This window comes from Copadichromis virginalis, linkage group LG3 (genome assembly GCF_057382275.1).
Source record: "Copadichromis virginalis isolate Kocher_CV1m ecotype Utaka linkage group LG3, C_Virginalis_male_GT1.1, whole genome shotgun sequence".
NCBI classification, from domain to species: Eukaryota; Metazoa; Chordata; class Actinopteri; order Cichliformes; family Cichlidae; genus Copadichromis; species Copadichromis virginalis.
The window spans coordinates 2,783,227-2,807,338 of NC_140620.1; the positions used below are offsets into that span (position 1 = coordinate 2,783,227).

A 24,112-nucleotide genomic window follows, 5' to 3' on the forward strand; every position below is an offset into this window, starting at 1 on the left:
CACTGAGTCCTTTCCTTCACCAAGGCAGGACCCAGTGACTCATTACTGTTGATAGGTCAGGGGCAGGTAATATTTTGTTTCATGTTTATTCATTCCTCCATGGATTACCAGCCATATTATGGACACATGCTGTATTCTCAAGATCTATGCTGTTTTGTAGGAATAGATAAAATGATATGTTTAGTCTGTTTTCAAATGGTATGTCAAATTTTCTCATTGTTTATCAGTAATATTCTCTACCTTGGTACACATCAGCATCAGCTGTGTGCAGCTCAGTTCCAGCACAAATCTGCCGCTCCATAGTTCACGGTAACGGACTCACAGCTGGCCCAACGAGGCCGAGCGTGTCCGCCACGACCTGTTAGTGCGTGATCAGAGTCCAGGAATCAGACGAAACACACTGAATGCGGCCTGAGCTATTCCACAGTAACTGTTACTTAGTGTAGCCAGATGGGTTACTCTTCACTGCTCTCCTCCCTCTCTGCTGTTCAGCTTGTGTTGAGTGAGCTGTGCTTTCATTTAGCTCCCGATCATAATGTCCTGCATTCAGTGATTTGCAATTAATATTAATGGAATATGCTGCTTGCAAACATAATCAGCCCTTTGCACATTTGCAAACTTAATCCAACTGGATAAACACCACAATGTTACCTTCAAAGCAACCTTATAGTTGGACGACCTATAAGAATAATTCAGAGTGAATAATCACCAGTTTTAGTGTGGAGCCTTTAGCTATCAAATACGAGCTTGAACAATAAAGACAGCCCACAGGGGCGAGAGGGGGATTTGCTTTAAATATCTTAGTGACCAATCAAAAAGAAATAAACCAAAACGTGTCAGAGTAAAAAAACATTTTTCTCGAATCTCCAGAAAAAAAATGAGGTAGTATTTTTTTCTGGAAAGGGAAAAAAATCTCTCTACAAATCTCCTTTAGTTCATGAACAGACGTTCTGCTTCACTTTCAGGGTACAAACAGAGGATTGTTTGGTCTCAGTCAGACTGCAAGGACTGCACACGAACACTGGTGACCGATCACTTGAATTCATCTCATCACTGTGAGTCTGAGCTTGTTTATTTGACTGAAACACAGACAAAGATGTTCCTTTCTCTGACGTGTTCAGAATCTGTTTGTCATCGTTTCGTTCGGAGCGCTCGCTGTGGAAACGTGAGTCACAGCTGCTCTCACACACGGTGCTCCATGTTCAAACTGTTTTTTAATAAATAATAAAGCTGCAGAGCCTTTTGAAGGAAACTTTTTAGGTAAAGTCTCTCTTATTGGAAAAGTCCCACAGGGTGGAGCACTGGGGCTGTAACAGTGGACGACATGATGGTGTTTGTATCACGTTTACTGTCTTACGAACAGAGATGCTCCCACAGACAGGAACACGTTCTTCTCTCTTTTTCTTCTTTAGTTTGCGGACACCATGGGCGCTCGGCAGTCCGTCATTCATATTAGGAACAAGACTGAGGGCTACACCCTTCAAAACCCCAGGTGACCACACTTCCTACTGTGACTGAGATGCTGCCTGCACATCACCTGACACCTCACTGATATCACTAATAAAAGTAACAGAAGGAATCAGCTACTCTTAGTACCATTGATGTTAAGTTAGACTCTTTTTCTCCAATTGATCTTTCTGAGTTAACTTCAATAATTACTTCCTCCAAACCATCAACGTGTCTTTTAGACCCCATTCCTACAAAACTGCTCAAAGAAGTCCTGCCATTAATTAATTCTTCGATCTTAAATATGATCAACCTATCTCTAATAATCAGCTATGTACCACAGGCCTTCAAGCTGGCTGTAGTTAAACCTTTACTCAAAAAGCATCTCTAGACCCAGCAGTCTTAGCTAATTATAGGCCAATCTCCAACCTTCCTTTCATATCAAACATCCTTGAAAGAGTAGTTGTCAAACAGCTAACAGATCATCTGCAGAGGTTTATTTGAAGAGTTTCAGTCAGGTTTCAGAGTTCATCACAGCACAGAAACAGCTTTAGTGAAGGTTACAAATGATCTTCTTATGGCCTCTGACAGTGGACTCATCTCTGTGCTTGTCCTGCTAGACCTCAGTGCAGCGTTCGATACTGTCGACCATAATATCCTATTAGAGCGATTAGAACATGCTGTAGGTATTACAAGTACTGCACTGCAGTGGTTTGTATCATATCTATCTAATAGACTCCAGTTTGTGCATGTAAATGGAGAGTCCTCTTCACACACTGAGGTTAATTATGGAGTTCCACAGGGTTCAGTGCTAGGACCAATTCTGTTTACATTATACATGCTTCCCTTAGGCAGCATCATTAGAAGACATAGCATACATTTTCACTGCTATGCAGATGACACCCAGCTCTATCTGTCCATGAAGCCAGATAACACACACCAATGAGTTAAACTGCAGGAATGTCTTAAAGACATAAAGACCTGGATGGCCGCTAACTTTCTGCTTCTTAACTCAGATCAAACTGAGGTTATTGTACTCGGCCCTGAAAATCTTAGAAATATGGTATCTAAGCAGATTCTTACTCTGGATGGCATTACCTTGGCCTCCAGTAACGCTGTGAGGAACCTTGGAGTCATTTTTGACCAGGACATGTCCTTCAACGCACATATTAAACAAATATGTAAGACTGCTTTCTTCCATTTGTGCAACATCTCTAAAATTAGAAATATCCTGTCTCAGAGTGACGCTGAAAAACTAGTTCATGCATTTATTACTTCCAGGCTGGACGACTGTAATTCATTATTATCAGGAAGTCCTAAAAAACTCCGTGAAAAGCCTTCAGCTGATCCAAAATGCTGCAGCAAGAGTCCTGACAGGGACTAAAAAGAGAGAGCAGATTTCTCCTGTTTTGGCTTCCTGTTAAATCCAGAATTCAAAATCCTGCTCCTCACATACAAGGTCTTAAATAATCAGGCCCCATCTTATCTTAATGACCTTGTAGTACCATATCACCCTATTAGAGCACTTGGCTCTCGCTCTGCAGGCCTACTTGTTGTTCCTAGAGTATTTAAAAGTAGAATGGGAGGCAGAGCCTTCAGTTTTCAGGCCCCTCTTCTGTGGAACCAGCTTCCAGTTTGGATTCAGGAGACAGACACTATCTCTACTTTCAAGATTAGGCTTCAAACTTTCCTTTTTTCTAAAGCATATAGTTAGGGCTGGACCAGGTGACCCTGGATCCTCCCTTAGTTATGCTGCAATAGACGTAGGCTGCCGGGGGATTCCCATGATGCATTGAGTTTTTCCTTTCCAGTCACCTTTCTCACTCACTATGTATTAATAGACCTCTCTGCATTGAATCATATCTGTTATTAACCTCTGTCTCTCTTCCACAGCATGTCTTTATCCTGTCTTCCTTCTCTCACCCCAACCGGTCGCAGCAGATGGCCCCGCCCCTCCCTGAGCCTGGTTCTGCCGGAGGTTTCTTCCTGTTAAAAGGGAGTTTTTCCTTCCCACTGTCGCCAAAGTGCTGCTCATAGGGGGTCATATGATTGTTGGGTTTTTCTCTGTATCTATGAAGCGCCTTGAGGCGACTTTTGTTGTGATTTGGCGCTATATAAATAAAACTGAATTGAATTGAATAGACGAGCAGTAAATTTCTTCTGAACACTGACATGATGTTGTCATCTCAGCAGCAATAGCCCTGTCCATGTTTCTTTCTCTAAACAAACTCATCCACCTGACTCATTATGAGAGTTCGGGTCCTGTTGGAATAAGAATATTAATTCATATTTTTCTTTTTCCTCACTAGTCTGCATCTTGTTAGCGGACTCTGCCAAATCCCTTTGCCAACAAAACTTGGGCCTTCTGAATGTGGCAGCGCTCTGTTCTCTAAGACTGGCGGCACAGCGCGAGGATCTGTTGGAGTCTTCACCTACGATCTCTACGATACAGCTGCAGACAGAGCTGATAAGAAAATAGCCGTCCTGTTCTCGGTTCCTTTTGACTACGGCCTGTACTCTAACTGGTGCGCCGTCGGAGTCTTTGACGGGGAAACAAACAGTGATAGTGCTCTTTATGATAAATGGTAAATGGCCTGCATTTGTATAGCGCTTTTCTAGTCCCTAAGGACCCCAAAGCGCTTCACACTACATTCAGTCATTCACCCATTCACACACACATTCACACACTGGCGATGGCAAGCTACGTTGTAGCCACAGCTGCCCTGGGGCGCACTGACAGAGGCGAGGCTGCCGGACACTGGCGCCACCGGGCCCTCTGACCACCACCAGTAGGCAAACATGGGGTTAGTATCTTGCCCAAGGATATTTGGCATGCAGCCAGGAGGCAGCCTGGGATCGAACCACCGACCTTCTGATTAGTGGCTGACCTGCTCTGCCACCTGAGCTACAGCCACTCCTGAGAGAGGGTTTGTCAGAGGAAAAGCTGATGGCTATGATCTGACTCACACAGATATTAATGTCACCATTAAATCCAGCATGACAAACTTCAGCGTTGCAACGCTGAAAGTTGAAGTACACAATAAAGTAATTGAATAAAAAATAAAGTAATTATGCAAATATGAGCTCTGATTGTTTTTGGGGCAGATCTTGAGGAAAGGCCTGATCACCCTTCATTAGTATTATTTTTACTTATCAGGATAAACAGATATAAACTTGAGTTAACCCAGGGTTTCCCCATCTTCCACAGAAAACGGTCCTTACAACACAACAGACATTAGGAATAAAAAAGGAGTATAAAAGAAATACCAGTAAAATACAATCCTGTTGTAAAAGCGATCAACGCTCAGTATGGCTGTTTATTTCACAGGTGTGGTTGGTTGAACAGGTATCGAGGTGTGTGTTTCATGTTTGTGGCAGTGGAACAGACTCATCAGCAGAGCAGAATCATTTTCTGATCACATGAACACATTTCACCCAGCAGATAATCAATATGTCACTGAAAGCACGCTTTAAAAGACATAACCTGCTCCTGACAGTTTGAGTTTATGTTCTCTCAGCTGCAGCTGTTTGAGATTGTGAACCAGCTCCGTAGGACAGAAAACTCAGGGTTAACCCTGAAGTAACCCGAATGAGCAAAATTCCCTGGAGTTAAAAGCTTTAGTTGTTTAAAAATAAAGTTTTAACATCGAATCATTAAAGATCAGCTGAGCAGGTAACACATGCTTGCGTGGATGGGATGTACTGAGTTGGATTATTGATGAAATCAGACTGAAACGCTCCACCAAGTGTTTTTTAGAAAATCATCACTAACCTTTGAGGAAGGAAGCTTTCAAGGATTTAATAATCTTTTGCTGGTTCTGTGGGTTCAGGTCACGTTTCGCCTGTCTCGTGGGGTGTGGTTTCTTCCAGCTGTGTTCCCCTCCTGTTTCCATTCCCTGATTACTCCCTGTGTATTTAAGCCCTGTGTTTTCCTGTGCTCCCTGTTGCATCGTACTCTGAGTGTGTTCGAGTTTAGTCCTGCATTTTGGGTCCTTTCTCCCTGACGAAATACTGATTTGATGTTTCCTGTGCATTAATTTCAACATGTGATTCTTTGTTTTCTGAGCCCTAAACCAATAAATAAATTCGACTTTACTTTAACTTGCCCCTGTGCTTTATTCACTGACATCTCATCTACTTTATTGATCTGGTTTCAGTTTGGGAAAAATGTGTGAGGTTATACACATTGTTGTACATGATTGCTACCACTTTGCCCTCCTGGTCAGCTGACAGTAACATTTATTTATTAGCAAATATGTTGATAAAATGGAAACCAGAGCTCATGTGTAAAAAGGGCCACGACGTCTCACATAAACTTCAGTTTTTGCAGGTTTGACCAAATCTCAGCAAGCAGGTCCAGTTGGTGACTTAAAGAAACTGAGGAAGACTGAAGGATGATTTCCTGAGAAAAACTACAAAACCATAGATATTCTCTTCATTCTGGGGCGTCTGTATCCAGTAAGGGTCCTAAGGTTCGACCCTTGCTAAGCGAGCCCACCGCAGACATGAGCGAGACAGATAATGTTCCTCATAAATTAAAGGACACTTATCCTCAAAGCCATTAAGGGTTAACTGAAATATTCCATCGTATTCAAAAATTAATTAAAATCCTTCTTTAGTTGATGTTGTTATGGAAAATTTAACAATAACCTGCAACACAGTCAGTGAGCTTGATTTGTGGGTTTAATAAACACACTGCAATGTGGAGAGAGCATCCCAGTGAAACACCAGGACCATCTCTGTGGCCACCACCCTCACATCTTCTATACAGACACACAGACAAAGAACATCCACAGACTCTCAGATGTTGGTATAGCACCCCCTCTCACAGGGGGCTATACCTCCTCCCTCACAGAGAGAATTATGACCTTGTTTTCTGCTTGGCCGTCACCTAAAGATTTACATCCCTGATAAGCAGGAGTCCCACTATCTGTTTAACGTCTCCCATTACAACGGCCTCCCTGTGGTAACTTTCCACGTGCATGTAAACTAGTGACAGGAGTGCTCTCACTATGGTAAAGTGAGAAAGTGATATTACTATAACTAATGTGATTAAATATGTGATTAATACATGAGAAAAGAAATCTGCCACCACACTCCACCCTTTGTGATGCCACAATTAAGAATCACATAAAAACATGGAGATTTCTTTTCTAACTACTGAACATCAGCACAATTACATACTCAAAGAAATTCCATAATGTGCATCCTCCCTATAGTCAGAAGGAAAAAAACAAATTCACACTTTATGGTCATCTTCGCTCCATCTGAGTCTCCACCCTTTGTTTGAAGGATGGCAGATACCATAAAAGAAAACACAATATGAGATCATATACAAAATGAAACAGCCTCTGTTGTTCATCTGCAAAGAAAACTTTACCCTTAGTTACATCAAGCTGCTCTTTCATAAGAACCTGTTGTTTAGATATGTTGTTGTTTGCTTTGCCCTGTCCAGATGTTTGCCATCAAGGACAGTGACTATATCTGTACCTAAGTGAATACCACAAACCTAAACTAACTTCAAAGTTAGTGCTTCCCAAAGTCTGGGGTAAAACCCAGAAGTAGCCATGAATTTCCACACAGCCAACATATATCAAACACTTCTGAGCTACATTTACAACAGAGAGATCGATCTTTCCTCTCTATCAGTCAGTACATTGTGCTGTACTCGTTACTACTGTAGACCCATTTACACAGTGTAAACCCTCTCAAAGGCATTTACAATTATCTTTACTGTGCCCACAGCAGTGATTGGGGAAACCAAAACCACCACATTTAACTCTAGAAGAACAACCTCATTTTTTAGGTGCTTCCAGCATGTTTGAGACCTATCAAAATCAATCGTTGAAATGTGATGAACCCAAAATCCTACTTTACAGTGTCAAACAACATGTCAAAGCTGAGTACACATGTCAAAATAACTCACAACTATTGTTACTATGTTTACTCAGACAATGAGGGCCTAATGCACTTACGCATCAGGAACTGACATGCTAGATAATCAGTCTACCTACCCTACAAAATGCGCACAAGTTGCTGTAAAACGTGCATGCTATAATTACTCCAATCACTTCTACTCAGGCTCAGAGTTTGTGATGTTCGGAGAGTTATGTGAATGCATATCATTTATAAAATGATTATTAACGTCACACTGACGACCTCCTTAACCTAAAAACAAACTAAGTTTTCCAGGGAAACTGATTGGTTGTTTAAGCAGGTGTTATCTGCATTCATTCGCTGATCCCTGACACAGAGTCTGCTCTGCAGTCGCTGAGTTGGAGCTTGGCACGAGTGTTTCCTAGTTCTCGCTGGGTCTCTGAAGACTTCTGATCAGCACCCAGTCTCAATCCCAGTCTGGAGATTCCACCCTTGGGATGATTTCTTCCAGCAATACTCTGGCTGCTGCCAGTGGCGTGTCTAGAAATGTTTGTTGGGGGGGCCAGGTAGGGGCACAGATTTGGAGAAGGGTGGCAGATGTAATTGGCAGATAATGTTAAAAACAATTCTACCAACCGTTCACCATAATTCAATAATCCTATAAACCTAATAACCGAATGCGCTTTTAACTCTTATTAGAATGAGATTTTAACCACTACGGTGCAAAGTTTTTAGATACTGCGTTGATAAAGTACAAGAGATACAATCAGTGCTTTGTCAGTGTTTACTCAGCATTCAAGGACAGCAGTATTTGCATAGTATTTTTACTGACATGTAGTGCACATATGTTTTGGGCAAAAACATTTTTGAATATTAAAATACGAACATTTGTAACAAACAATTGACAAATTAGCCAATGCAAAACTTTATCTGCCTGTTAAAAAAAGAAGATAATCTTCTCACAAACTGGTGTTTGATTTTGAAACAGGAAAAAAGTGGAGAAACAACTGAAAAGACTAACATTTGAATAAAACCTGAAAGCAAGTAAATACTTTCTGTGCTGCCTTATGGTAAACTTTGGTAATATTGATCAAGAACAACACTGGCTGATGATGAAATACAGTCAGCTGGCATGGTGACACTGCCAGTATTAACCTGCAGGGCTGGACTGGGACAAAAAATTGGGCATTTTGACTACAGACCGGCCCACCAGGTATTAAAGCCATAAAGACTTTGAATGAAAACAAACCCTGTTGTGACAGTGATGTACAGTCTTGTTGGTATATGTATGATTTCTATACATTTTACGTCAGATAAAAACTTTGTTCGCAAGATTCAGATAATTATTTAATAAAAGCTAGATATTTTAAATGAGAATAAGAAAGAAAAGTATGTCTTTGTGCCCCCCTCTCCCTGTTAATGCCCTACCTGCCCCCCTGGCAAAACTTTGCTAGACCCGCCCCTGCACAGTTACCAGCTGTCAGCTACACAGAAAAGGATCCTGGTGTTATTTGTCTCTCAGAAACAGTTCATAACTTCAACTCATTCATGTCACCTAAAAGGTAAACCTGTTTCTCCATAAACCTGTTCAGCTCTGATGGTTCAGTAAGGACATCTCCTGGTTTCATCTTCATGTTTCCCTCTCACCACATATCCAAACCAACATCATGACCAGCAGCTTTACAGCTGTGGCTCCAGCAAACATCAGCTGATACTAGAAATTAATATTAAATAAATTCTAACAACAGCTGATCAAGCTTAAACGTGCTGCTGTTGTTTAGCGCGACATCTGCTGGTTTCCTCTTTCTGGCACAAAGTGGGCGATAAACAAACGAGAGAGAAAAGCTGATCAGCTGATCACTGATCAGTTTCATGATTGAAGCAGCGACAGGAGAGGCAGGGGGAGAGAATGAGAGAAGAGGCAGCTGTGCAGCGTAACGACAGAATAACTCCAGCTTTGTGTCTTTTCCATCCTAGCTGAAGTCCGGGACAAACTGCGTCTCTTCTCAGCTCAATACGAAACGTGTAATATTTTCTCTGAATGAGGGACGATTCCATTTTTTAAGGAGCCGTTGGCAACTCTACTAACCTTATGAATAAAATAAAGTTCACTATCAGTAACATCATAGCACCACCCAGCTGTATAAAAACTCCATCAAACTGGCTAGAACGCAGTATGAGTTATTGCAACTGACAGTAAAAAGTCAGCACAACTAAAATAAACTCCACCTAAACTTGGTTTATATCTGACCCAGATAGACTGCAGCTCATAACTTCTTACCTGAAGTTCAGTTCACCTGACACTCCGACCGGTGGCTGCCTCGGGTCTCTGCTCCTCCTGCCTCCCCTTCCCTCATCCACCTGTTGCTTCTGTGGAAGCTCCCCCATAGCCACCACCAAACAACTGACTTATTTTTACACATCGACCTGCATCTGGCCAATCCACCACCTCTCATTGTTCATGTCGTTACAAAAAAAATAAATAAAATAAGTCATCAGCACACCGGGCATTTGCCCGGTATGTCCGATGGCCTGTCCAGCTATCTTAACCTGTTAATCTTTCGCTGAAAAACTGTTTCCTGCGGTGCCGTCTTTCATGCTTGGCTCTCCTACCTTTGCTAAGGTGATGCTCATAGTGCAGAAGCCGATGCTGTATTCACTTACACTCGGATATCTGAGCTTCACTGTGAAACCATAATCGAACATTTGACATTTCATTGAATCTTATTGTTTTAGCTTCGGGGTGGCACCTGGGGTGGCCAGTCTGGTTGTGGGGGTGGCCTGTGCCCCCCCAGGCCACCCCGCTGGACACGCCACTGGCTGCTGCACCTGTATCTACTTACTAGAAGGAAAAACTTCTAACCATTTGGAAAATATATCAACCATCATCAAACCACATTTTCCTTTCAGTTCAGTGAAGTTTACTTATAGATCATCAACAGCTTATCTGAACATGGACTTACGCCCTGTAGAGGTTTAGTACCTGCAATGAACTGTTATCCCACAAATCCCAGTAAAAAGCCATGGACAAAATCATCATGGAAAACATAGAAAGTATTGTTTCATGTTAAACCTGGAATTCCTCCTTTTGACACATGGTCCCTCCCATGAGTCAACTCATCAGAACTAGGAGAATAACAAAAGAAAAGGTTAATTAGACCATTTCTCAGACAACATCAGGGCTTCTCCTCCAGCCCTGTAAACCCCGTGTTAGAGAATAAAATTAGTATTCACGTCATGTTAAGTTGGTCTAACTCTTTGCTCTGCCTGGAGTTTGCATCCACACCACAATTACATAGAAAGCAAAATGGGTGAGTAAATACAAACTTCACACTTGCAAACAGCTGTAGGGTCATAGGAGCAATAAGGCATCCCACACCACAGACACAAGTGTGCCATGTGCAGTTTATTTCCCCAGATAATTAAAAACACTATTGTTGCCATAATTTACCCAAATCATGAATCACCCCATGTGTTTAATCAAAACTATCGTAACCTTTTCTTAAGTAATGTCACTCACGTGCTTTCACACTATGAGCCCAACAGTGATATGATAATGAGCCCAACAGTAAGATGTTCTGTAGTCACTGCACAACCTGTTTCATTTCACTTATGTCTGTTTGTGTCTGTGCCGAATCCTCCACGAGCACTCTTAGAGAGAAACAAACATTAGCAAAACATATGAAGCACCCTGGAGGTTTTTCCTGGATCAACAGATTCCAGAGGTGCTGCAAAAAGATCATAAAGTTAACACTCTGCTGTAAAAGAGGTAATACTGGTTTCAAACATGTTTGACACTGTATTCACATGTTCTCCAACATTTTCTCAACAACATAGTGTAATTGCATAACCAATGTATAACCTGTAATCACAGTTGCCTTCACACATAAACCCAGTAATCCTGTGAGAAAAAACATTAACCAGTTGTGTGTCCTGCTATAAATCACATGATCAGATCACATGATGAACTCTCTGCTGTAGAAAAGAGAATGTAAATGTTAGCGCCACGCAGGTGTATACACACTTTCTCACAGTGACCTCTGCATTTGGCAATACTAGGTCATAATAACACTCCGCTGGTAAATGCACAGACACAGAAAGTGGCATTTAAAAGGTTAAATGAGCACGCAACCTGGGATGTTGCTGTCATCTTTCCACTCCTTTAAAAACAGAGAAACACACATAGATGCATCCACCCTGTCGTCATGTGGAGGTGCAACCTCACTACTTTTAGCATTTATCCACCTCAATTAAATCTATGGTCAGAGCTTTGTGACTTCCTGCACATGGCGGGCCCAATTCATGCATTCGTCTGTGTTTTGATTAAAATTTTGTTTCCTCATGAAGTCAGCAGTGGCTGGGTGAAAGCCGTTCATCAGAGCATGGCTTAACTGCTGCTGATGTGGGCTGGCCTTCTCTGCACGCTCTTCAAGGCCGCTATGTTTTCTGCCAACTTCTAACATTTGACATTTTCCAACAATACAGTGTGTTACCATAAGCAACAAGCATCCAGTAAAAACAGTTTCTTTCACACAAAATCAGTAAAACAGAAAAGTAGCAGCTTAAGGGTTAAGTCTGCCCACACTCATGTAAACATGAAGTCTCTCCTCTTCTGGGCCCTGTGCTTCGTACGTCGCTTACTACATCCAAGATCAAATGAAACATCCAAGACCAAACCATCGCGCTAACCGTGAGCGCGCTAATCCGGTTCCCCGAACACACCTGCTGTTGACGATTAGTACAGCTGGACGCAGTAATGTGAGTTCACTGGGTGTCGTAAAAGGGGCTACGCATCGATAGTGGAAACATTGATCGGCAACCCTCTGATTGGTCGGAGAAAATGTCGACGGAGCGCGCTCGGTATTTTTCGGCAGCAGAGCAAGAACTCTTGAGTGAGGGATTTCAGGAGTTTCAGAGTTTAATCAGAACGCAAGGGAACACTGCAAAGGCTGCAAAAGCAAGGAGAGAGGGCTGGCAGGAAGTTGCTGACAAATCAAACTCGTAAGTAATTTAATAATAACAATAATAATGGAGTGGGTTTATATAGCACTTTTCAAGGCACCCAAAGCGCTTTACAATGCCACTATTCAGTCACTCTCACATTCACACACTGGTGGAGGCAGCTACGGTTGTAGCCACAGCTGCCCTGGCGCAGACTGACAGAAGCCAGGCTGCCATATCGCACCATCGGCCCCTCTGGCCAACACCAGTAGGCGGTAGGGTAGATTTATCATATCACACCATATTATCCAATATTATATTACATTATATTATATTATAATATGTTATATTATATCCCCTTTCACATTAGAGCCACAACAGGACCCACTAGAACATGGGAACAAGTAAAAGTGAAATATAAGAATATTCTACAGAATGGTAATATTTATCACTTATATTGCTTTGAGTCTCTTGGAAAGAGACCCTGAAATAATCTGTTTGTTTGTTCATAACAGCAACCAAGAAAAGGGCAGAGCAAAAAAAGACAGGTGGTGGTCCTGCACCCCCTCGTCAACAAGTTGGTTAAGTAAATAATACCCTCACGGGAAAATCGATATCTCTCTATGAGCACACTGTCGCGCTGAGCTAAAGGATCCTGTCTGTCCCGCAATATACGCTGGATTCTGAGGACTCTCCTTATCAATCTTGCACCTTCCGCAATGGGTTGGTCGCGTATACGGACAGGACATGGCTGCGACAGGCTTCCCAAATCCACCTTCGCTTTTATAGCCGTGGTCTCTCATCTTGATTACATGAAGTAATTTACTATTACTACTCTGAAATATGAATTACATCTGTAATAATCACATACATGTAATAGAATGTTAATAGTACATTTCCATTTTTTAGGGAATGACCTGTATGTATCTGTGTGACATCAATAACAGGATCAAGTGCTGCATTATCTTTAGTTACATTGATGTTATTTATTTATGGTGAAACAGTGGTGGAATATCGCTGTTGCTTTCGTATAAATGAAGCGGACATACCTGCGTGGCCGCGATCTAATCCTGTTTACATAAAGTAAACCTGCTCCCGAGCTTACGGCTCTGTTGCTATGACAGCAAGTCCCGGATTGGCTTCGGGGAACCGAACGATCCAGGATCACGCGAAATCGTCAACAATCTCATCCAGCTAACTCACTTAGCGCGGTACGAAGAACGGACCCCTGGTCTGTCATCCTCCTGCTTCTGCAAAAACAAGCAAACAAACACACACACATCCACCCTTTTCACTGTTTGGGTGGATTAGGCATTAGAAGTGACTAATTCTAAAATAGTTACTGTCTTCTCAATTTCAAGTCAGTCACATTTAGTCCACATCATCAGTCCAGCCACAGTCCAATCACATGCATTCATCTAGTCACATGCATTCATCTAGTCACATGCATTCATAAGGATCATTGCTGATAGTGGAAAACCGCGCACAGATTAAGTATCCACTGACAACAATATTTCGTCATTCCAAAAACAAAAACAATTCTTCTTGCTTTGAAATGGATTGAATCACTACAATCCTTTTAAACACAGGATTTACCATCTAATATGGTCAACGTCCTGCCCATACGGAAAAGAAATAGTAAAAACTTATATGTGATTACTCATGAAAGTGGCCACTTTCTCATTACTTTCATACATTGTTTTAGTAAGTATCCAAAACATACAAGTTTCATTATATAATTTTTTAAGGGATCTTATATCTGTTTTCACTCTTATATGCTTTTCATACAAGTTTCACAAGACAGATACAAACTTTATAAGATTTATATATATCTTCTCCATGTGGGCAGGTAGGTGAATTTTCTCAGAATCCAATTGTAATCTAGAGAAACTCACCTTATATTTGCTCTCAATTAAAGTATTTTATAGCGCTGTTGCCCCCCATCTTGCAGGCCTGCTTTTAAATCATCAACACACAAAATATCACCCCAGAGGGGCGATACCTGGCAGGTTTTTTCCTAAGTGCACTGTTACAAAAAAACCAAACAAAAAAACATATTAGGCCCGGTTCAGGACATGTCTAAGTGTAAAAAAAACCCAGTCTTTCTCTTAGAAAAAAGAAAAACAACCTAAACCTAACTGGCAGAATCAGCCCGGGACTAAAACAAAAACCCCAAAATCTACCAGAAAAAGGAAAAGTTTTGCCTTCAGGTGAAATAACAGGCTGTAGGGGTTGGAACCTGCCATGCAGTCACTGCTTCTGGCTTTAATTAACAACTGATGCTTACATGGTCTGAAATCAGGCTTAAGAGTCTTTTTGTTTTGTTCATTTTCCCCACATCGTATTTACTGGTTGCCCACAAGTGCTCCAGAATATCACACAGTTCTGGAAAGTCTGGGGCCAACTGACCTAGTTCCACCTGCTAAACACACACTTTCTTTATGAGCAGCTGCACAGTTCAAACATCACTAATGTTCACCATTAAAAGCTTCCTAACACTTCATATCAATGTTTTATCACTGGAATGTGAATTTTCTTCCCCAAACACAAAACGTGTAACATGCTGTCAGGTATTTCACAAAACAAGTTTGGTCTCATGTAATCAGAGTGTATATCTGGGTGAAGCTTCAGCCACACATCAGAAACAGGAAACTCAACCCTCTGCTACATCTTATTCACTTCTTTTATAATCCAGTCATCCTTCCCTAGTAACAATCAGCTAATTTGCATATCAGCTATTAACCCACTAAGCTGACAGGACAACAGAGATGCGTGTTCAACATGTTATGACAAAAGAGAATTTACTTCATACAGTAAATTACTTGTGCTGCACCAATCAAGCAGAAAGTATTTGACAATTTACTATATCAACAACTAAACTTATTGTCTGATCACTGGTTGGTCAAACCAGATTTTTCCCACAAAAGTTAAACTGTTGTCCTGCAACCCAGAGAGTTAACTGTCAGCAGTGGATACACTCAGCGTTTGATAACAAGTGTCTGTGAAATCTGCACAATTTTAACACTGACGACAGATAACAAGCTGATCTTCAATGCATGTGTGTGTGTTAGTAGGCAGGTTCAATGCATGTGTGTGTGTTAGTAGGCAGGTTCAATGCATGTGTGTGTGTTAGTAGGCAGGTTCAATGCATGTGTGTGTGTTAGTAGGCAGGTTCAATGCATGTGTGTGTGTTAGTAGGCAGGTTCAATGCATGTGTGTGTGTTAGTAGGCAGGTTCAATGCATGTGTGTGTGTTAGTAGGCAGGTTCAATGCATGTGTGTGTGTTAGTAGGCAGGTTCAATGCATGTGTGTGTGTTAGTAGGCAGGTTTAATGCATGTGTGTGTGATAGTAGGCAGGTTCAATGCATGTGTGTGTGTGTTAGTAGGCAGGTTCAATGCATGTGTGTGTGTTAGTAGGCAGGTTCAATGCATGTGTGTGTGTGTTAGTAGGCAGGTTCAATGCATGTGTGTGTGTGTTAGTAGGCAGGTTCAATGCATGTGTGTGTGTTAGTAGGCAGGTTCAATGCATGTGTGTGTGTTAGTAGGCAGGTTCAATGCATGTGTGTGTGTTAGTAGGCAGGTTCAATGCATGTGTGTGTGTTAGTAGGCAGGTTCAATGGCTGTGTGTGCAGTGGAGCTGCAGGTTCAGCAGGGCTTTGTCCTCAAAGCTGCCTTTCCTTCACATTTCTCTGTTTGTGTGTGTTTGTGTGTTTTAGTTTTACCTTTGTTGTGATCCTACGGACTCAACCTCCACAAGACAGCCGGCCACAGTTTTCCAGCCCAATGTTCATGTGTTCTCACATTAACAACAGCAGACCTCCATGCTCTCTTCTCCCCACTTCTCACAGCTTCTGTCTCTCTCCTGCATCGGCAGCAGTTCACGGTGGTGGCGTGTCAGAGGCCCAGTGGGCCGTTCTTCTTCAGTTTTGCCTTTTGTCTTTCACTCTTTTCAGTCTCTGCCATTTCAGTTCCCAGTATAGCAAATGTGAAACTCAGACAGTCTTCTCAAGTCCATTCACACACATTGATGTTGCTGGTGAACCTCCCAGCTTGTGATTGGGAGCGCATGCTTCCATCCACTATGGCATGTGTACATGCTGCTGAACCCTGTAAGGTTCAGGGCAGTGTTGCTGTGTGTTCACATTGTTGAGTCTTGAAGTCGACGCAGTTGCTCTCGAACTGCATTTTCTCTTCAGGGAGAGATTGATTGCCCTCGAAGCTTGTTCTTCATCGTGAGGTGTACATGGAGTGAAGCTGTGTAATATTCAGTCAAAGCACAAACTGCATGATGTCACTGTAACCACCACAGAGACAGGAAGTGTTTTTATGACTGAAACACTGAAATGATGCTAACGGCTGTCGTTAGGCTCACTGACAGCAGTGCTGATGTGTTCATGTCCAACACTGGCTCAGGTCAGACTCCTTCATCCTTCTCCAGCGTGAGGCCGCCCTCAGACCCACAGGAGCTCTGACCTTTGACCTCCTGACCCTATCCACTTCAGTCTCTTTGCAATGCAAATCCATCCAAACTGTAGCAGAACAAAAGAAGCTGGAAGCTGTTCTCTGAATGATGTTCATCTACGGTTGCCAACTCCCTGAAAAATAAATAAGGGACACCTCACGGCCAGGGCTGGACGACCCGCAAAAATTCATAACGTGAGAATGAATTTTACACACTCAGCACCTGTTATCTCGATCTCTACCCCATCCCGGCCCATTATCTTGGATACTTTCTCTCCTGTTTTACTACCTGAGCTGGTAAAATTAGTGAATTCAGTGAAAGCATCCTCCTGTTTACTTGACATTATACCTGCATCATTATTCAAAAATGTCTTCCAGTCTATTGGCCCATGTGTGCTCACTTTAATCAACTCTTCACTGGCATCTGGTATAGTTCCGGTTTATTTTAAAAACGCTGCTATTCTCCCACTTTTAAAACAACCTCAGCTTGACCCCTCTCTTTGGAGCAGCTACAGACCTCTCTCTAAGTTACCGTTAATTACAAAGCTTCTAGAAAAGGTTGTGGCTCAGCAGCTTATGGCAGCTCTACATAAACATGGTTTCAGTCCGGTTTTCGTCGATTTCACTCCACGGAGACAGCCCTTCTTAGGGTCTCAAGAAATATCTTGATGAATAATGATGCAGGTAAATGCTCTGTTCTACTCATGTTGGACCTCACATCAGCTTTCGACACAGTTGACCATCACATCCTCATTGAAAGGCTGAAAAATTGGGTGGGTGTATCTGGAACTGCCTTAGAGTGGTTCTCCTCTTATCTCCATCACCGATCCTTTTCTGTGGCGGTCTCCGATTTTAGGTCATCCTCTACCTCCCTTACTTATGGTGTCCCTCAAGGGTCAGTTTTGGGGCCTTTATTGTTTTTAATTTATCTTCTTCCCCTCCAGCATATAATGGGCTCTTTTGAGGACATTTCTTATCACTGTTATGCTGATGATATTCACTTGTACGTTTCTTTTAAGCCCCAGGATTTATCTAAGCTTCAGCGTCTGAAGGATTGCTTAGATTCGATCAAACGTTGGATGGCTGCAAATTTCCTCCAACTCAGCGAGGGGAAACCCGAAGTCCTCGTATGCGCCCCTGATAGGTTTCTATCGCAGATAGTGAAAGCCCTCGGTCCTCTCTCACTCTATGTTAAATCCTCTATCAGGAATTTAGGTGTCACCTTTGACTCGAGTCTCACATTGGATGGGCATGTGAAATCTCTGGCTCGGTCTTGTTTTTATCATTTAAGAAATGTGGCTAGGCTAAGCCCAATTTTATCTCGCTCTGAACTGCTATACATGCATTTATCTCGTCACGCTTGGATTATTGTAATTCGCTGTTTATGTGTCATAGCAAAGGTTCTCTGGATCGTCTGCAGGTTGTGCAAAACGCTGCAGCTAGGCTTTTGACAAAATCCTCCAAGTACTCATATGTGACACCGTTATTATCTCAGTTACACTGGCTTCCTGTTAAATTTAGAGTCAATTTTAAGATCCTGGTCTTGACCTACAGAGCTGTGCACGGACTGGCACCAGCCTACATCTTTGATCTGCTACAGCCCGATGTCATCTGATCAGGGCTTACTTGCTATAAAAAATACTAAGAGGAGGACTGAGGGTGACAGAGCTTTTGCCACTGTGGCCCCTAGACTGTGGAAGTCTCTCCCCCAAGCATTAAGAACTGTGGACTCAGTAGCTGTTTTTAAAAAACAACTCAAAACTCACTTTTTTAAAACTGCTTTTGGTTAATTTTTTGCCTGTTTTATTTTCTCTTTTTAAATCTTTTTATGACTTGTAATCTTATGTGCAGCACTTTGTGATTCTGTCTTGAAAGGTGCTATAGAAATACAAATGTATTTATTTATTTATTTATTTTGGACAGAGAGGACAGATGGTTTGAAAGAGGAGTGAAAGAAGCATCTATGTCCACTGTGAGCGACCATCTTTGAACAGAGGCGGGGTTTACGACACCAACTCTCTGCCATCTATAATCCAGTTTTGAGATCCTTCCCAGACGCCTTAACGCCCACTCACATCCTGGGCCATCTGATCTCAGGAATTCACATGATAAGGTGGGGCCAGGTTTCACAATGAACACACCCGAAACTCTGGCTGATTGGGACCCACACCCAGTTTCCCACCTTGGCTCAGGTAATTAGAGGATCATCAGGGGGTCCTTTTGTCCCTCTGTGGGGGGAAACTCCCACTAGGTTTATATCTGGGACTCTCCACCATTTGACCTTAGAACTGAAGAAGCTTCTCGGATGAGAGGTGAAACATCTTCAAGCAACTTAAAGAAGTCCAGACGCTTTTCTTTGCAAGCTCCTTTGACTACGATGACCTGGATGACTGAGAACCTTCACAGACATTTGTGTTGATTTAATTTCTTGATTTATCATTGATTTCTTTTCAAACTGTTATGTAACTTATTTATCGATGCTATTTATTTTCTTGGTTAAGGATTTGATTATTCCTATGGGGTAAAGAATAGGATAATTATAAGCCACAAGGCTTCAGCCTATTCCTTTTTCAATTACTGTATGATTGAGCACTTTTATGTAAAATGATAATCTGTGTTGTTGTTGTTCAATCAATCAATCAGTCTTTATTTATAAAACACTTTTCATACAAAAAAAATGTAGCACGAAGTGCTTTACATAGTTAAAAGCAAAGTTTTAAATCAACTTCAACTTCCACTTTTTGTGTGTGCAAAGTAATTTCTCTTTAATTCAGGTATATAGATACATCCCATCCCGAAAGACTGCATTAAAACACATGATCACATTTTTCTCCTCATATTGTCATGAATGTTTAGTCATTTGTCTTTTACTGTGCACTTAGTTACCACAGGAAGTTCATTAGATAAACCTTTAATATACTATTAATCTATTAAACTAATATCACCCCACAGACATCCTCAGCATGACTAAAGATTACAAAATAAAACGTGAAATTCACACCCTGTAAATGCTTTCACCACACCAACATGAAGTTATATGTTTGGTCACTTAAAAATAAGAAACAAGAAAAGTTTGCAGAACCCAGAGAATTCAAACTGAAGCTGCTGTCTCGTCGCAGGGAGTCTTCAGACTGCATTTTATCATCTTGTGGTCATTTTTCATCTAACAGAAGATCTGGAGGGGATAAAAAATGACAGAGGAGAAACTGTTAGCTTCACCTGTCCCTGCTTAGATGCAAACTTAAATTTGGAGAGAGAATGAATCTGCAGTCCAGCTGACATCCACTACACATTTACAGCCTCATACAAACAGCATGCAGCTTGCATTATAAGGGGTGTGGCCTCTTCAACTGACAGGTGGAAAAAAATATAGCATTTGTCCTCAAATGTGTTGTGGCTGTAGTCTTATCAAATCAGGTTCAGGTAGCAGCTTATCTGATGCTCAGTGTAAGAAACCTACATTAATGTGATGCATGAATGATGCAAAGCTGGAGCCAATAAACCTATCATTTGAAACACAGCTTTTCATGTTTTCTGTCAGTGGACGAGTGTTTCCAGGGTTTCTACTGTTTTTAATAAAAGGTGGACTGAAGGAAGCCTGATTCAAGAAATGTTTCAGTAACTGATTCATTACCTCCAAAACGCTCCTCAAGTGCAGACTCCTCCACAGATGAAGACTCCTCTTTCAGTTCAAACGTTGTTTCCCCCCGCAGCCTTTTAACCAAATTTTCAGCAAGATCACGAGAATCATAGCATCTTGGTCCAACAAACACTTGATCTTCTTCACAGAATGTAAGCCTCTGTAGTAAAACATCAGAATCAAACTTCAGCACCTGGAAAAGAAAACGTTCTAAATTAAACTGCCTGTACATACAGAATGAAAGTGTAAGTTCATCCACAGAATATTAATCAATTTATTCATTTTTCATTCAACTGATGATGCAGCCACATCACTAATCCCCGAAACCCAAGTTGGTGTGGATAGAAACTAGTTCATGCATTTATTACTTCCAGGCTGGACGACTGTAATTCATTATTATCAGGAAGTCCTAAAAACTCCCTGAAAAGCCTTCAGCTGATCCAAAATGCTGCAGCAAGAGTCCTGACAGGGACTCCCTTAGTTATGCTGCAATAGACGTAGGCTGCCGGGGGATTCCCATGATGCATGATGCATAACAGTATGTGTTAACAGACCTCTCTGCATCAAATCACATCTGTTATTAACCTCTGTCTCTCTTCCACAGCATGTCTTTATCCTGTCTTCCTTCTCTCACCCCAACCAATCACATCAGATGGCCCCGCCCCCATACATACATGATGTATGTATTATTGTAGGGTCTACCTTACAATATAAGGCTACTGTTGTTGAGATTTGGTGCTATATACAGTGGCTTGCAAAAATATTTGGCCCCCTTGAACTTTTCCACATTTTGTCACATTACAGCCACAAACATGAATCAATTTTATTGGAATTCCACGTGAAAGTCTATACAAAGTGTGTGTACACGTGAGAAGTGGAACGAAACTCATACAAAAAGCTAAAAACAGTTCTGTAACATTAAACAGCATCTGTATGATACAGATGCAACCTTATCTGTGTATCTGTGTCAGGTACTTTCACCCTAAATACTTTAATAGCATGTACCATCATAACTATCAATTTTTACAAATTCTGAAAGTCAAAGATCTGAGAACTGTTAGAGGGTCGCCAGTAGCTCCAGCTTTAAGGTGATTAAACACACAATAATATTCCTGATCGGAAAATCTTCAGGTGTGTGAGGAAGAGGAGCAGTGAAGTTACCTTTCCTCCGTCCTCTACGAGCAGGGCGATGGTGATGTGGTCCCAAACATAAAACTGATGTGGCTCAGTCGCGTTCTCAGCTTCCACCACATTGTCATTTACAGTCAGCTTGTACCTGAGGAGAAGCAACGTTTGAAACACCTCACAAAAGAACTGTAAACTCATGCAGCAAACTGACACCTGTGGACTTGATTTTTGGTAATTCACTGGAGAAAACTTCAAAAAGTGCAGTTTTCCATGCTCATATCACTGTTTAGGACCAGCTGGCACAGGATGATATGTCCCTTTTAGCCACTTCACTACAGACAAACATCCTGCTGCTGATCAGGTCAAATGTGTTTCTAAGTTCTGGATATTCCATGTGGGTATCTGGGTTACCTGTGGAGTTATTGAGGATCAGACATTTTAGACTCACCTGCATCTTCTTCAAGCCCCTGTAGCTCAGATAATATTGATAAAAACATGCATGGCTTCATTAAATACACTAAAGTTACTGTAATAAACCAGCTCAGAGTGAGGGTGTCAGGTGGGAAACTGTTTTCCAGATGTGATTGTTTCTCGTACGGCCATGATGACCTGTATAGTGCATATACATCCATGGATGTTGTTATCTGTTTCTTACCTGTGTGTCTCACACATGGCCTGTGGCCTCCAGATGAAGTGTCCATCTATGTAAGCACAGACGGCATCCGGGTCATCAGACACCTCAGGATAGTCTTTGAAGAGTGGGTTTTTGTATGGGCTGTGGACCAGCACAGCATACATCACTTCCTGTTTGTACAGCGACGTTCTGAGAACACGCATATGGGGGTGCTCCCCCGAACAAAACTGAAAAGAAAAAAATGTTTTAGTGGAAAACTCACAGAGACTGTTTCTATAAATTATCAGCCTGAGGCTCAGAACATGGACCAACAACACTAAACATGGTTAGCAGATTATCAGTCACATAAGTTTTATGTCAAGTGGCAGTGTGAAGCAGGCAAGATCGAGGACCCAAAATACTGCCTTTCAGAGACAGGACTAAATCAAAAATGCAGCTTTATTGCTGGGTTACAAAATTCATAAAAGCAAACTAGGAGGAAACCAGGAACTAAACAGACAAGCAGAACACACACCTGGAAAGATCATGACACCGGACAGAGGGAGACCGAGGCACTAAATACACAAGGGAATCGGGGCAAAAAGGACACACCTGGGGAAGCATGGCTGAACATAGTACACACAGAACCAGAGACTGTCAAAAACAGGAAGTATGAGACACACACGGCAACACAGACTGACAAAACCCAACGAACAGAGGGAGGAGATCGAGGGATAAGAGTCACAGTGAGACACACAGTAAAACAACTGAGAAAACAGACATCTAGACAAACATGAAGACAGGAATGACTTAACTGGGGGAACGCTGAGGGAAAGACACAGAGTCAAATACTAACCAAAATAACCTCCCTAACATCTTACTGTCTTTCTGTCTTTTTCTACTTGTTGTTTTTGTTTTATGGAAAATACGCTGGAGTCTGTTTCAGTCTCAGGTGATGGATGGACTGGCTACTTAAATAAAGAAGAAATTTATTGAATTTCTATCTTTGACATTTACACATCTCAACTATAAGAAAATAATAGTAAACACCTGTAAATACAGGCATTAATATGAACTGAAGGAGTCCGTACCTGCTCGCTATAGGCCTTCAGCACGTCCTCCACCTTGAAGGTGAAGCGATACGATCCATACCTGGACTTCTCACTGAACGCTGGAGAGGAGGCAAACTTCTTCAGGAAGCCCGGCTCTGCATGCATGTTGGTCATCTCCAGGAGCGTCTCCTCAGCTGATCGGATCTCCCTTTCTTGCACAGCCAGACTGAACCACACCAGGGACAGTCCATCTGGATCCTTTGAGCCATTGTTTGGATCCTTGAAGCCTTCATCATTCTTGATTCCTTGTAAACTTAATTCATGCGTGTCGTGTTTTAGATAAGATGCATGAAACTCTGGTGAAAAGTTTTCAGGTCCAGGGTATAGGGGGATGTTGCTCTTGCTGAGATATTTCTCGTACATATGAGTATCTCGGGCTTCATTTTCCAACTCATTCAATTTCAAATGCCTCCCTTTAAATTGTTTTGGTCCAGTATAGTTAGATTTTTTTTCTTGTCCCGCCATTACCAGATGTGAGTGATGATCAAAAAAACGAATGAAGAGTCCGGACTTTCAGGAGTATCACTCTTTCCTAATGTGGAATGAGTGAGCTGTGCTTTCTCATAGCCTGAGCATTTATACAGACTGAGCCAGACCAATGACTCATCTGCTGGTCACACACACACACACACACACACACACACACACACACGCACACACACACACACACACACACACACGCACACACACACACACACACACACACACACACACACGCACACACACACACACACACACACACACGCACACACACACACACACACACACACACACACACACACACACACACAGTAGAAAACAGGAAACAGGAAACAGGAAAACAGGAAATACCTGAAACCTTCTCATCTTAAAGTAGGATTGGGGCTTTTAGTGTTCTGCATACGTGCTATAATT

At 41.9% G+C, this 24,112-nt stretch overlaps 2 protein-coding genes across 2 annotated transcripts; one reads left to right on the top strand and one right to left on the bottom strand.

Moving 5' to 3' along the window:
* The first annotated feature begins 250 nt into the window (after window positions 1-250).
* LOC146712302 (uncharacterized) lies at window positions 251-5,547 on the top strand. Its single transcript, XM_085436186.1, has 4 exons — window positions 251-1,055; window positions 1,413-1,492; window positions 3,756-4,031; window positions 4,353-5,547. The coding sequence occupies exons 2-4, from the start codon at window positions 1,425-1,427 to the stop codon at window positions 4,501-4,503; spliced, it is 495 nt and encodes a 164-aa protein (XP_085292312.1). The 5' UTR covers window positions 251-1,055; window positions 1,413-1,424; the 3' UTR covers window positions 4,504-5,547.
* A 13,801-nt stretch (window positions 5,548-19,348) lies between these two features.
* Window positions 19,349-22,384, bottom strand: LOC146712303 (uncharacterized). The gene is made up of 4 exons (XM_085452049.1): window positions 22,149-22,384; window positions 21,527-21,641; window positions 20,360-20,558; window positions 19,349-19,900 (listed from the first exon to the last, which is right to left on the bottom strand). The coding sequence occupies exons 1-4, from the start codon at window positions 22,328-22,330 to the stop codon at window positions 19,878-19,880; spliced, it is 519 nt and encodes a 172-aa protein (XP_085308175.1). The 5' UTR covers window positions 22,331-22,384; the 3' UTR covers window positions 19,349-19,877.
* Window positions 22,385-24,112: the final 1,728 nt, after the last annotated feature.